Source organism: Dromiciops gliroides, chromosome 1 (assembly GCF_019393635.1).
Source record: "Dromiciops gliroides isolate mDroGli1 chromosome 1, mDroGli1.pri, whole genome shotgun sequence".
Classification (NCBI taxonomy): Eukaryota; Metazoa; Chordata; class Mammalia; order Microbiotheria; family Microbiotheriidae; genus Dromiciops; species Dromiciops gliroides.
The window spans coordinates 77,747,730-77,762,437 of NC_057861.1; the positions used below are offsets into that span (position 1 = coordinate 77,747,730).

The 14,708-nt window shown below is 42.3% G+C and overlaps 1 protein-coding gene across 2 annotated transcripts in view; it reads right to left on the reverse strand.

Annotated features, from left to right (window-relative positions):
• The window catches only part of RECQL4 (RecQ like helicase 4), a 47,593-nt gene that overhangs the window by 22,818 nt on the left and 10,067 nt on the right, over window positions 1-14,708 (reverse strand). For both annotated transcript variants that reach the window (XM_043978542.1, XM_043978541.1), the window contains exons 5-9: window positions 2,859-2,999; window positions 1,681-2,441; window positions 1,436-1,535; window positions 905-1,031; window positions 141-278 (exon numbers count right to left, since the gene is read on the reverse strand). In XM_043978542.1, the coding sequence (XP_043834477.1) occupies window positions 141-278; window positions 905-1,031; window positions 1,436-1,535; window positions 1,681-2,441; window positions 2,859-2,999 (1,267 nt within the window). The remainder of the gene's footprint in view (window positions 1-140; window positions 279-904; window positions 1,032-1,435; window positions 1,536-1,680; window positions 2,442-2,858; window positions 3,000-14,708) is intronic.

The window sequence follows — 14,708 nt, forward strand, 5'->3', positions numbered from 1 at the left end:
AGGGACAAAGGAGGCACAGACCTCTCTGCTCACTGAGTGAATGTTGGCTTTGAGGAAGTCAAGGGGCCAACTAAGCCTCTTCTGTTCTGTCTCTATCCCCAGCCCTGCCCACCCAGCTCCAGGTACCACAAACAGCTCACCAGGGACCTTGCTGGAGGTAGTACTGACTCTTTGCGCCACCTCCTCCAGTGTGGGAAGGGGAGGCTCCTCCTCATTATCCTCCTGTTCTCCGGGGGCCTTACTGTCTCCCTCCTCAGGAGGCTGGTGATAGGTGAGAACTGCAGGAGAGGGAGCTCTCAGCATCATTTCCCTCAGGCTTTCCTCTCCCCCCCCACCCATCCCCTAACACTTATGGTCTCCATTTTTTTTTTTTTTGGGTGGAGCAATGAGGGTTAAATGACTTGCCCAGGGTCACACAGCTAAGTGTCAACTGTCCAAGGCTGGGTTTGAACTCAGGAACTCCTGAATCCAGGGCAGGTGCTTTATCCACTGCGCCACCTAGCTGTCCCCTCCAATCTTTTTTGATTGTGCACCACTACCAATAAAAAAAATTCTGAACAGAAACCCTCCGTATATTTATATTTAGAAATTAGACACTTGTACACTGTGCAATTTACTCTGTTCTACCCAAAGCAGAAATAGGGGCAGAGTGGCATGGGGCTTTTACTCACTGATCACTGTCCCCAAGGGCAAACCTGAACTGAAGCTACAGTGCTGCCCATGCCCAGCCTCATACGGGCTGGAACATGGGCTTCCTTCACAAAGAGTCTCTGTCCTTGGACAGAAGAAAGGACAGGATCCAGTGGGTAGTGTAGCTACTCCATAGCAGAATATAAGCAGGCCTGGCAGAGGTACCCAAGGGCAGTCCTACCATGGTACTCCCTGTGAGCACCTGAAGCCTTACCTCTTCCAGGGCACTGGGAAGCCCAGTGACCAGCACCCCCACACTTGAAGCAGGAATCTTTCCCCCGATCTCTGGGCCAGCCACCCCCAAACTGCTCGCCTTTCATCTGCCACTTCTTCTTCCATATCTGACAGTGAGGAGACACAAGAAGTAAATCTGAGGATTGGGCCTCTGGAACGTAATTATTCTTGGGGCACACTAGGGTCTCAATCTCCCACGAAGTGGCCTGGTACCCTTATATTTCCTGTCTCCGTGGGAAATATACTTCTTTTGTTTTGTTTTGTTTTGGTGAGGCAATTAGGGTTAGGTGACTTGCCCAGGGTCACACGGCTAGTAAGTGTCAAGTGTCTGAGACCAGATTTGAACTCAGGTTCTCCTGAATCCAGGGCTGGTGCTTTATCCACTGCTGCCAACTAGCTGCCCCTTTTTTCTTTCTTTCTTTTTTTTTTTTGAAATATACTTCTTTATGAGCGCCTGAGCTGAGGTCAGTGCCTTACCCAGGGTGAGAAAGAGAGGTCAGGGGCCACTTACCTGCTTACGGAGTTGGTTACCCCGCTGACCAAAGCCCCTAACATAACATTTCTTCTTTAAGTTGAGGCGTACAAAATTACCATTGGCCTTGGGGAATGTCCTGAAAGAAACCCAAAGTGGAGGAACTCAGAAGCCCCACCACCAGTGTGACAGCCTCCAAACCAATATTAGTGTTGAACCCCAAGCCCTGAGACAGTGACTGCCAGTTTGAAATCTATCTTCCCAACCCAACCAGTGGGCAGTACCTGGGGGCTCTGGCCCCAGTGACAGTCTTGGCCATCTTCTGCACCACCATTTCCCCCAGAAGGTCTTCCTCAGGGATCTCCAGAGCTGCCCCTCTCCCACACTTCTTGTTGTGCTCCCCATCAGATTCGGGTACAGGCTCGCTCCTGAGCCTCGTCTTCCTGGTGCCAATTTTCTGATGCTTTGGAGTTCTATCTTGGCTCCCATCCCTCTGTCTCTTCTGAGTGGGATTTCTTTGCAATGTCCTGACCTTACTCACTGAAGGGGCCTCTTCTTTGCCAGGGAGCCTTGTTTCCAGGGTCTCGAGCAGTGGAGAGTCACCGAAACCATCACTCTCAGGGACTGATCTCAGGTCTACCCCAGCAGGGTGCTGGGGTTCCACGCTCTTCACCTGTTCTGGACAAGGGTCTTGGGCCTCAGTTGGTGAGTTCAGGGGAACGGAAGGCAAGTTGGAGTGTTCTATTTTTCCTAGCTTCTCTCTCACCTCCACCTGGCACCTTTGCAACCAGCCAGAATCCAGGGAGCTCAGCCTCTGGCCCAGGGTGTGTTGTAACTGCTTCAGCTTTTCAGGCTGGGGAATGGGCCTTGGTCCAAAGCCCCAGGGAGATAGGGGGGGCTTGAGCATGGCAGTGTCTTCTTCACAGGAGTTGGATATGTCTTCTGTTGGGGTAGGGGGAACTGATAAATGAGACTTTGGTGAGGGGCACCTCTTTGGCTGCTGTCTGCGTGGAAGTCGAGGTATCCGGCCTGAGGATGGTCCTGCCTGTGAAGGGTGGGGGGGAGCTGCCTCAGTTTCCTTTCCATACCCAAAAAGGAACAGCCCTTTGATTTCATAATCAGCTACACCAACCCCTTTCAGCTCTCTAGGCCTAAGCCATGACTACCCCATCCATCCAGAGAAGGTTCAAAGAAATCCACCTGGGAACAGAGAGATACATCAACAAAGATACCAGGCCAGATACATCAGTGTATTAATTGTGTAGATGAGAACAACCCTGTCTCAACTTGGTGAGTGAAAAGTTTGGAGTATGCTGCAAAGACACAGTTCCTAAGAAATAGCATAGCTTCTTTCTCTCTGGTCCGGTATTTTGGCCAATCATTCCCCCTCACTCCCACCTTCTACAAACTCCTAGGGAGGCTGTTCTAAGACTCTTTCTTCCCTGGGGCCCCCAAAACACACCTGCAGGACAGCTTTCAGGTTAGACTTGAGCTTCCTCCCATAACACTGCAAAGGCTCCTGGAGGGTGGCTGTCTGGGTGGGTCGTGGTGGCTTGGTCACATTCCTGTTCAGATGTGCACCCCAGCAGCCCAGCTCCGGCACCTGCCGAGAGGAGACAGACGAAAGCAGGACTGAAACCAAAGCAAGGTGGACGGAGAAAGAGTGGATAAGGTGGGACTACAGAGGAGGCTCTCACCCTGAGGGAGGCTAAGTGTGGTGTGGAATGGCAGCTGGGCGTAGTAGAGTGTACATTACCCTCAGAGTCAGAAAAGACCTGGGTTCAGATGCCAGCACTGCCTCTCATTAGCTGTGTCCCTGGGGAAATAATGAGCCTTCTCTCTGGGCCTCAGTTTCCCCATCTATAAGACAAGGGGGCTGTATGCAATCAATACTCTTTCCCAGCTCTAACATGCTGTGAGTCTCTTGCTGAAAAGAAGGATTTTTATGTTTGGCAAGCAAGGTTAAGCCTTATATGAAGACAAGGAGTGCCTTGGAACCTCACCAAGGGCCACCACCTTTCTTCCCCCACCCCGGAGCAGTCACAAAACCCTTCCCCAGGATCAGAGTTACAGAGGACAAGAGGCATCTAAACAGCAGGCTGGGGCACTGGTCTTAGCCCTTCCCACCACCATACTTAGGGACGAAATGGCCTCGGAGGTTGCTTCCAATGCTGAGATTCTGCAATGTTATTATTCCTTAAATGGGCTTTAGACAAAGCAAAGGAAAAAAAAGAGGAAAGAAAGATCATGTTTGAAGGTCACCTTTCACCTTTCTGGGCTTCAGGTTCCTGGTCGGTAAAATTCAATTCAATCAACACTCATTTAAAACAGACAAACTATTTTAAGGTCCCTCAAGGGCAAGTTGCATGCAATGATGCTTGGATGGAAGCTGGCGGCAGCCCATCACCAAGGGTAACCAGAATGGTAGAAAGTGCATAAAAGGACAGGGGAGAGCATGAACAGAGATGTGCTGGAAACAGATGATGGCCTGACTTGTCCATCTTGTATCTGCAAAGCACTGAAAGACCTAGAGAGAGGCCTCCCGCATATCAGGTACATTCTTTTTGGACAATTTATAGAGGACAGACAAAAACACATTTGATGAAAAGGCACAGATGGATTGCAATCTGTGCCAGTGGAAAGAAAGTGTGGCCATAATAATGAGACCGTGGCTCACTCTACTACAGTATCAGCAATAACCCTCCCAATTTTTATCTCAAAGTGGTGGGGGAAGGAGCAAAAGAGATCCTGAATGGAAAAGTGCTTAGAAGAGCCTCCAGCAATGTCAAGAAGATTGAGGTTAATTGGGGGTGGGGGTGGGGACAGCAGTGGAGGAAAATGGAACCCAAGGTTAGCTAGGCTTGCATTGGAGTAGGTGGAAGAGGAGGATGCTGGAAGGCTGTTCACCCAGGGCATCAGCTGGGCCCCTTCAAAAGCATCAAGACTGCACCCAAGGCCACGGCTGGCTGTCCATCTTTGGGGACTGAGGCACAGACAAGGCAGAAAATGAATAAGTTCATTACTCACCTTGCCCCAAGCAGCTCAGCACATACACCTTTTCTAAAGCGGAAGGCTTATTTACCTGTGTGTATGCCAGGTGTCTAAATAGATGGTGAGTATACTGCTTAAGGTCACTACTGGGTCTTCTAACTCAATCAAACATAGCCCTCACTCCTAACCCAGCATAGAGCTCAGGGAAGGAAAGAAATAAGCATTTATTAAGTAGCTATGATATAGTATCAGGCATTATGCTAAATGTTTTACTAATATTATCTCATCTGATCCTCATAACAACTCTGGTAGGTAGGTGATATTATGATGCTCATTTTGCAGTTAAGGAAACCAAGGCAGAGAGAGGTTAAGTGACTTGCCTAGGGTCACACAACTGGTAAGTATCTGAGTTCATAGTTGAACCGGGGTCTTCCTCCCTCTAAGCCCAATGTTCTATCTACTTGTGCCATTGAGATGACCAGACAAGGAATTCAAGAGAAGGAACAGATATTTGGAGAAAACTTAGTGGAAAAGGAAGAGTGTGTGTGTGTGTGTGTGTGTGTGTATTTTTTTTTAATTTTTAATTTTTTTTCTGCCAAGTACACACAAATCTTTCACAAACAAATGATTACATACTCAGTGAATCATACAAGCCCCAGATTTTTGGACTGCAGGACAAAAAGAAAAAAAATAACTTCTTAATGTAAATAGCTAGGGCAGGGAGTAAGTTCAGCAAACAATAGACTATTAGACAAAGAAAATAAAAAAACACTACATCAAACCTAATGAGAAGCAGCAACCTTCGGGGAGTCTCAAAGGTCAATTTATACAAAACAAAGGAATAAAAATAAAAAGACGTAAGAACTTAGAAGGAAGCAAACAACTGACCTGATGAGTAATGTTGATGAAGCACTAACAACATTATAAAGAAAAAAGACAAATTACCAAAATGAGAAAGGAAACAATGACAAGAGAAATGTTTATTTTTATCATTTTTACTTTATGCTAATTCATTAGGGAGCTAAGTGAAATGGATGGTGATTTGCAAAATTATAGAATGCCCAAACTGACAACTTCAATAAATCAATTGCAGAGAAAAATATAAGGAAAATCAACAAAAAATAGTTCTCATATAATGTTAGAAGGACTTTATGAAGATTATAACTAATTAGAATGATATTTTTCACTGAACTTGGAGTCAAAACAGGAAAGATCTGGGTTTCTATGAAACAATCTGATTTTAAAACCACAGACAAAACTGAAAACTGTAGACCCCCTTGATAAATGCTGATGAAAAAAAGCCTAAAAGAAATTTTAGGAACAGAATGAAGGAAAGTATCACAAAAGTTATTTGCTCTGACCAAATAGGGTTTGTCCTAGAATTGCTGGGATGGTTCATTATTTAAAAAAAAAATTAACCTATTTCCTTGGATCAGTAGATGCAGAAAAAGGCTTTAATAAAAATCAGCATTCATTCATTCATAATCAAAATGAAAAAAAAAAAAGTAATTTCCCCCATATCTAATCAAAATTTTCAGCTTAAAACCAAGAGCCAACATTGTTCTCAATGGAGAAACATTATCGGCCAACCTATAAAAAAAAAGCTGGGGTCAAACAAAGCTGTCACCACTTCTACTCTACTTAAAAATGCCAACAATTGGAGTATCATGAAAAAGATAAGAGTGAGAATTTTATTGCAAAGAGATGAAAATACTGCTATTTGTAAACAACATGACTGCAGATAGTTAAAAAATTAATATTTTGTATCAAGGAGATAAATTGCTAGAGATTTTATGGGAAAAGAAATGGGCAAGAGCACAAAAGAGGGTTCTTGGAGAAAAATACTAACAGCTAGCATTTACACAGTGCTTTGAAGTTTGCAGCATGCTGTCCATGTTATCTTATTTGATCCTCACAATAACCCTATGAGGTAGGTGCTATTATGCCCCCCATTTTACAGATTAGAAAACTGCAGCATAGAAAGGTTAAGTGACTTGCTCATTACTACTTATTAGGCATCAGAAATGGAATTTGAACTCAGGTCTTCCTGACTCCACTTGCAGCACTACTATACCACCTAATTGCCTAAAAGGAGGGAGACTAGTCCTTCCAGACTCAAAAGATGCTATATAACTTAAATGTGATTTTATATTTGTATTTATCTAATATAACATTTATTTTATAATTTTTTTTTTTGGTGAGGCAATTGGGGTTAAGTGACTTGCCCAGGGTCACACAGCTAATAAGTGTTAAGTGTCTGAGGCCAGATTTGAATTCAGGTCCTCCTGACTCCAGGGCTGGTGCTCTATCCACTGCGCCACCTAGCTGCCCCTATTTTATAATTTAAATACAATTATATGTCAACATTATTTATATGATTATATAAAACACACCCTGGCAACAGACTTAGTTGGCTTCCTGAGGACCAACCTAAGTCAGTTGGAGTTAGGCTGGTCCTCAGGAAGCAGACTCAGTCTGACTAAATCACCTGAAGAATCTTTTAGCCACAAAGAACCTATGAAATGAAGAAAAATAGAAAAGGAACCATAATCCTGTGCAGTGCCCCTTTAGATTCTCTCATTATTCGATAGGTCACTTGACAGATTTTTTCTACCATGTCTCAGAAACCTCTTCAGCATTCTGGAAGTTCACCATACCCCTAGAAATCACACATTTGAATGTGTGCCCCTGGGGCCTCTCCTAATTGAATGGTTCCTTCCATAATCTCCATTTAATGATAATGATAATAATAATTAGCACTTATATAGGGTACTCTGTGCCAGGTACTGTGCTAAGTGCTTTACAAATATTATTTCATTGGATCCTCACAACAACCGTGAGAAGTAGGTGCTATTTCGATCCCGGTTTTATAGTTGAGGAAACTGAGGCAGATAGGTGTTAAGTGACTCGATCAAGGTCATGACTAAGGCTAGATGTGAAAGGTCTTCCTGACTCCAGGATCAGCACTCTACTGACTGCACCATAGAGCTGCCTATTAGGAAGTCATCTCTTGGGCCAGCCACAGTTTCATTCCACTTTCCATATCCTGGTACTTTAAAGGAGACCCCTTTCCCCCACTTTCTGTTTGTTTGTTTGTTTGTTTTTTGTGCAGGGCAATGGGGGTTAAGTGACTTGTCCAGGGTCACACAGCTAGTTAAATGTCAAGTGTCTGAAACCAGATTTGAACTCAGGTCCTCCTGAATCCAGGACCGGTGCTTTATCCACCATGCCACCTAGCCACCCCTTTACCCCACTTTCTAGCTTATATGTTTAATGTGTTACATTGGACTGTAAACCCCTCCAGGGCAAGGACAGTCTTTCTCCTTGTATTTACTTGTATTCCCAGCCCCTAGCACATAGTAAGTGCATAATAAATGCTTGTTGCCTGACAGTGACAGTGGCTGGAGGCAGCATGCTAAGAATCACAATTTTCAGATAAGTTTTGACACTGTCACTCTAAATGTAAATAAAATCTGTGTCCCAGCACCAATGAGTGGATTAGCTGGCAAAACTGAGTCATTAACCTCAATATTCTTTTTTTTTGTCGGGGCAATGAGTGTTAAGTGACTTGCCCAGGGTCACGCAGCTAGTAAGTGTCAAGTGTCTGAAGCCAGAATTGAACTCAGGTCCTCCTGAATCCAGGGCTGGTGCTTTATCCACTTCGCCACCTAGCTGCCCCAACCTCAATATTCTTATTAGGATTGTTGTTGTTTGTCCTTTTTCCTAGAGGACCACGACATTGGGGTGATGTCATGACTTGCACTGAATTAGATTTAAGTGAAGCAGGGCTGTATAAGCTTCACTCTCTCCTCCAGAGCCATCTGGGTCCAGAGGCAAGATATGTATCAGGACGACTAGAGATGGCCCTGGCAGCTAAATGGAAGGAAAGCTAACAAGTACTGAACACTCGGAAAGGAGCTGGTGGAGAAACATTTACCCCATGTCCAAAGGCAACAAGAGCTCATAGCATAATTGGTCATCATATTAGGGAGTAATAATGAAGAGTATTTGCAAAAAGACAGCTTACTACAACTTATGGGCCAACCTGGTTGTTGAGGAAAGGTGGTGGGTCTACCTGCCTCAAATCTCTGTCTATTCCCATCCATCTTCCACTCCACTGCAGGTCCGATCATGTCACTCCCCTATCCCAATAAACTTTAGAGGCACTCAGCCATCTTCAGGACATAACAGAAAACCTGTTTGTTTTCAAAGACCTTCATAACGTGGCCCCTTCTTGTCTTTCCATCCTTATGCCTTAACTTCCCTCCATGTAGTCTATCATCCAGAGACACTGGCCTCCTTGGCCTGCCTCCCAAGTGCTTTCACTGGCTGCCCCCTATGTCTAGAATCCATCCTCTCCCTCCTGGCTTCCCTGGCTTTGCTTTAAGTCTCAGCTAAAAGGGGCAGCTAAGTGGCAAAGTGGATAGAGCACCGGCCCTGGATTCAGGAGGACCTGAGTTCAAATCTGGCCTCAGACACTTAACACTTACTAGCTGTGTGACCCTAGGCAAGTCACTTAACCCCAATTGCCTTACCAAAAAAAAAAAAAGAAAAAAAGAAAAAAAAAGTCTCAGCTAAAGCCATTCTTTCTCCAAGTAACCTTTTTCAGTCTTCTCTTAATCTCAGTGTCCCCAATTTATACTATACATATCTTGTTTATAGATAGTTTGAATGATGTTTTCCCTATTAGGCTCTGAGCTCCCAGAGAGCACGGTCTCTATGTTTTTCTTTGTATCCCCAGGCTTAGCTCAGTGCCTAGCATACAGCAAGAACTTAATAAATGCTAGTCGACTAAGAGGAAGAAGGAATGAGAGACCAAAGACTTGTAGTTTGCATGGAAGTGTTATACTCTTATAGAATGTACACTTTCTTTGAGAAAAGACTTGGTATACATTGGACATGGCTAGCACTATGAAGGATAAAATAGATTATATTTAAACAGACAGGTATAGACTTGTTATTCATGTGGGAGTTATTCTTGAGTCAACCATGTATGTACACTCAGATCACTAACCTGTCAGAACGAAGATTGGGATTAGTAATAAACAAACAAATAAATATCCAAGACAAATAATAATGAGCAAAGAGATATAGTATACAACCCAAACAAATCAATCCTGAGTAATACAAGTATGTAATTAATAATAAAAAATGAGAAATAGACAACAAAAATGATATAACACCAATCATAATGATTTCATCTAGAAGTTTAAACAATGTAAATTAATTGCCACAACAAGATCAAGAGCCTATAAAGTACCTTTGTCAGCACATATCTGACCTAACTTGCCAAATGGAGAGAGATGGCTATCAAAGGTAGGTTAGAAAATAGACTTTGCTAAAAAAAATCTTACAAAGAAGAATGATGAGCAACTGTGATGAATATCCTTTCATAAAGCAGAAAGGATGCCTGGAGTTTAGACAAAACCAATTTAAAGAAAGCATGGCAAAATACCCAACTAAGCAAAGACACCTCAAGAGGATTCAAGCATGAAAATGGAAGGAATATGAAGAGAAAAAAATTGAAAAATGTAAAAATCATTATAATATATTCTTTTCTTCATCAAGGAGAGTGGAAACACCACACTTGGACCTACTATTATAGTCCCAGATATGCTTATTAGAAACTTGTAGAAATAAAACTAAAAAAATCAAAACAAAACCCAACCCCAACAAAGATAGGAAAAGCAGCCCTTTGGGTCCAAAAAGATAGGAGAGATCAGTGTCAGAGACAACAAAATTCTGAGGACATCAAGTGACTGACATATACAAGGCACTGGATGGGAAAGATATCAAAAGTGTAGGAAAAACTTTGGCCCTCATTAATAGTGAAAAAAAGCTGACAAGATAACCTAATTACTGACTTTTTTTTTGGTGAGGCAATTGGGGTTAAATGACTTGCCCACGGTCATACAGCTAGTAAGTGCCAAGTGTCTGAGGCCGGATATGAACTCAGGTCCTCCTGAATCCAAGGCCAGTGCTTTATCCACTGTGCCACCTAGCTGCCCCCCTCTACATTTTTAAGTTAATTGTAAAATGTTAAGAATATATGTGATTGGGGGCAGCTAGGTGGTGCAGTGGATAAAGCACTGGCCCTGGATTCAGGAGGACCTGAGTTCAAATCCGGCCTCAGACTCTTGACATTTACTAGCTGTGTGATTCTGGGCAAGTTACCTAACCCTCATTGCCCAGCCCCCCCCCAAAAAAACTTAGGGAATAAGTTTCCATCATGACTATGGAAAAATATTTCATTCAGTAGACCAAATGCCACCTTACAGGCTCTCTTTCAACAGAGTGTCTTTCATTCTGCCATCAAAATTATTCTTGAAGGATAAACATCAGGTGAGGCATAAAATAGGGATAATACTAAAGGCATTCACCATTGTGATGGAGAAAATTTTGTCCAGAATACAAGTTGAAGAGGGATTCCTTATTTATGGTGAGGTCCTTGAGATGTTCCTGTTACCTAACTGCATCAAAGCCCTGAAACATTGTAGAACCTCCTGAAAAGAGATCTGACCACTCACACAGGAAAGACCAAGTGGATGAAGGATGTCTACTGTTTAATTACAATATACATTGGAGGTCCATCCATATCTATATCTGTGGGAGAGAGTAGAAATGGACAAGAAGTTGAGCCCAGAGTTGAACAAGAGGAGAATGGTGAGTGTTGGATTGCATATAATACATTACAAAGCTGCTTTGATGATCCCCAAGCTTCCCATAAAAGCAAAGGTCCACCTTTTTAATATCACCATTCTAGTTGTATTTCTATATGGCAGCAACATATGGAATACAACTGACCTTGCAGAATTAAAAGTGAAAGATAACACAGACAAAAAAAGAAAATTAAAAAGCAATATGCTTCTATTTGCATTCAGACTCCATCAGTTCTTTCTCTGGAGGTGGATAGCATTTTTCATCATAGGTCTTTCAGAATTGTCTTGGATCTTTGTATTGCTGGGAATAGCTAAGTCATTCGCAGCTGATCATTGTACAATATTGCTATTAATATGTACAGTGTTCTTCTGGTTCTGTTCTGTTGCATCAGTTGATGTAAGTCTTTCCAGGTTTTTCTGAAAGCATACTGGTAGGACGATAATATTTCATATACCATGACTTCTTTAGACATTCCCCACTTTATGGGCAACCCCCAATTTCAAATTCTTTGCCATCAAAAAAAGAGCAGCTATAAATATTTTTGTACTTGTAGGTCCTCTCCCTTTAAAAAAAAAACTCTTTGGGATACAGACCTAGTGGTGGTATTTATAGGTAAATGGGTATGTGTGTTTTGTTTTGTTTTGCAGGGCAATGAGGGTTAAGTGACTTGCCCAAGGTCACACAGCTAGTAAGTGTCAAGTGTCTGAGGCCGGATTTGAACTCAGGTCCTCCTGAATCCAAGGCCAGTGCTTTAGCCACTGCACCACCTAGCTGACCCCATATGTATGGTTTTATATTCCTTTGGACATAGTTCCAAATTGTTCTCCAGAATGGTTGGATCAGTTCCTAACTCCACCAACAGTGCATTAGTGTCCCAGTTTTTCCACATTCCTTTCAACATTTGTCATTTTCCTTTTCTGTCATATTAGTTAATCTGATAGGCATGAGGTGGGACCTCAGAGTTGTTTTGTTTTGTTTTTGTTTTGTAGGGCAATGGGGGTTAAGTGACTTGCCCAGGGTCACACGGCTAGTGTCAAGTGTCTGAGGCTGGATTTGAACTCAGGTCCTCCGGAATCCAAAGCCGGTGCTTTATCCACTGCGCCACCTAGCTGCCCCCGCAGAGTTGTTTTAATCTTCATTTCTCTAATCGATAGTGTTTTAGAGCATTTTTTATATGAGTATGGATAGCTTTGATGTCTTCTTCTGAAAACTGTCTGTTCATATCCTTTGACCATTTATCAATAGGGAAATTACTTTTATTCTTATAAATTTGACTCAGTTCTTTATTTGAGAGGTGAGGGCTTTATCAGAGATACTTGCTGCAAAATTTTTTTTCCCGGGGCAGCTAGGTGGTACAGTAGATAAAGCACCAGCCCTGGATTCAGGAGGACCAGAGTTCAAATCCGGCCTCAGACACTTGACGCTTATTTGCTGTGTGACCCTGGGCAAGTCACTTAACCCCAACTGCCCTTCCCCCTCTCAATCGCCCCAGTCTTTTTGCTTTCCTTCCAATCTTGGCTGCATTGATTTTGTTTGTGCAAAAGCTTTTTAATTTAATGTAATCAAAATGATCTATTTTACATTGTGTAATGCTCTCTATCTCCTGTTTGGAAATCAGTTTCTCCATTATCCATAGATCTGGCAGGTAAACTATTCCACAATCCTTTAATTTGCTTATGGCATCCCCCTTTATATCTAAATCTACATGTAGCCATTTTGACCTTATCTTGGTGTATGGTATGAGGTGTTGGCCGATACCTAATTTCTAATAAACTCCTTCCCAGTTTTCCTAGCAGGTTTTGTCAAATAGTGAGTTCTTATCCCAAAAGTCTGGCTCTTTGTGTTCACCAAACAAGATTATAATGGTCAGTTAGTACCATGTATTGTGTACCTAATCTATTCCACTGATCTCTGTTTTTTTAGCCAGTACCAGATTCTTTTGATGATTACTACTTTGTAATACTTTGAGAGTTGGTACTGCTAAACCACCTCCCTTCACAACATTAGTAATATGGAAATATGTTTTGCATAACCACACTTGGATAACCTTTGTCAAATTGCTTGCCTTCTCTATGATGTGGGAGGGAAAGGGGGGATGAGAGAAAATCTGGAATTCAAAATTGTAAAAATAAAGGTTAAAAACTGTTTTTACATGTAATTGGGAAAAAATTTTTAAAAAAATTTTTAAAAGTGAGTTATCACAGAGAGGATAATGGAAGTGCATAACATACCTCTCTGATACTGATCACCCTTTTCTCCTCGATATTCTTTTCTCTCTAGATTTTCATTTCTCTCTAGATTTTCATGACACCTCTATCTCCTACCTATCTGACTGCTCTTCTCAGTCTCATAAATTTTCCTGAATTCAATTATCATCTCTATGAAGATACTTCTGAGATCTACTTGTAATTTCTCTCCTGACCTCCAGACTTATCTGCCCCGTTAGACTTCTCAAACTAGATGTCCCATGAACATCTTAAACTCAATGCATTTAAAAGAGAACTCATGATCTTTTTTCCTAAGGCCTTCCCTCTTCCTAACTTCCCTATTAATGTTGAAGATACCACCAGACTCCCAGTTACCCAGGTATACAACCTAAGTGTCATTCTGGACTCCTCACTCTCCCAGTTCCCCTCCTCCAATCTAATCTACTGCTAAGTCTTATTGATTCTACCTTAATAACATCTCTTGTATCCTGCTCCTTCTCTTCTCTAACACTGCCATCCTCATTACCTCATGCCTGGATTACTGCAATAACCCAATAATGGGTCTCCCTGATTCTAGTCTCTCCTCAATCCAGGCCACCCTTCACTCAGCTGTCAAAGTGGTAATGTGTCAAGAGCGAGGGACTTCAAGTAGACCAGCAAAATATTCCACTGAGATCCCTTGTGAGTAAAACCTCCAGCAAACTGGGTGGACACCCATGACAAACTTATGGGACATCATGAAGAAGAGTTGCACAGGATAGGCAAGGATGGACAGGTTGGAATCTTCACTTTTGGAGCAATCTTCCAAACTGAAATCATAGGTGCATTTGAGTATATAAAATATATATTTTGTGTGCACACACTCATGGACTTTTTTGATATCATTACAATTCAAAAATTGATTATATAATTTAATGCTTATCTATACAAATAAGAATCACTAACATAAAACACAACATCCATTAAAGTCTTTCTCTGATGAAGAGATACTCAGTACTCAAAGGCTGTGATAGCAGAGCATGCGCACTGACAGATCCTACTGAGCTGGAAGGGCTTCCAATATGACATAGGAATGGACTGTATACCTATCGTTAAAGAAGCTGCCCATTTATGCACATCACCAGGTTGTTTGCAATGACAAATATTTTGGCAAGGCCCCTCACAAAGATCAGCACCCAGGTTACAGAGGGGTTTTAATCTGTGTGTGAAATACTCACATTCACAAAGTTATGGAACCCTGAAGTATTCAAGTATAAATCACAGATGACTCAAGTATTTGGGAACAGCTAGGTAGCATAGTAAATAGAGTGCTAGGCCTGGAGTCAGGAAGACTTGAGTTTAAACCTGCCCTTAAAAACTTTCTAGATGTTTAAAACTTGGTAGGTCACTCAACCCAGGTTTGTTTCAGTTTCCTCATCTGTAACACAAGGACAATAAAAGTCCCTTCCTCCCAG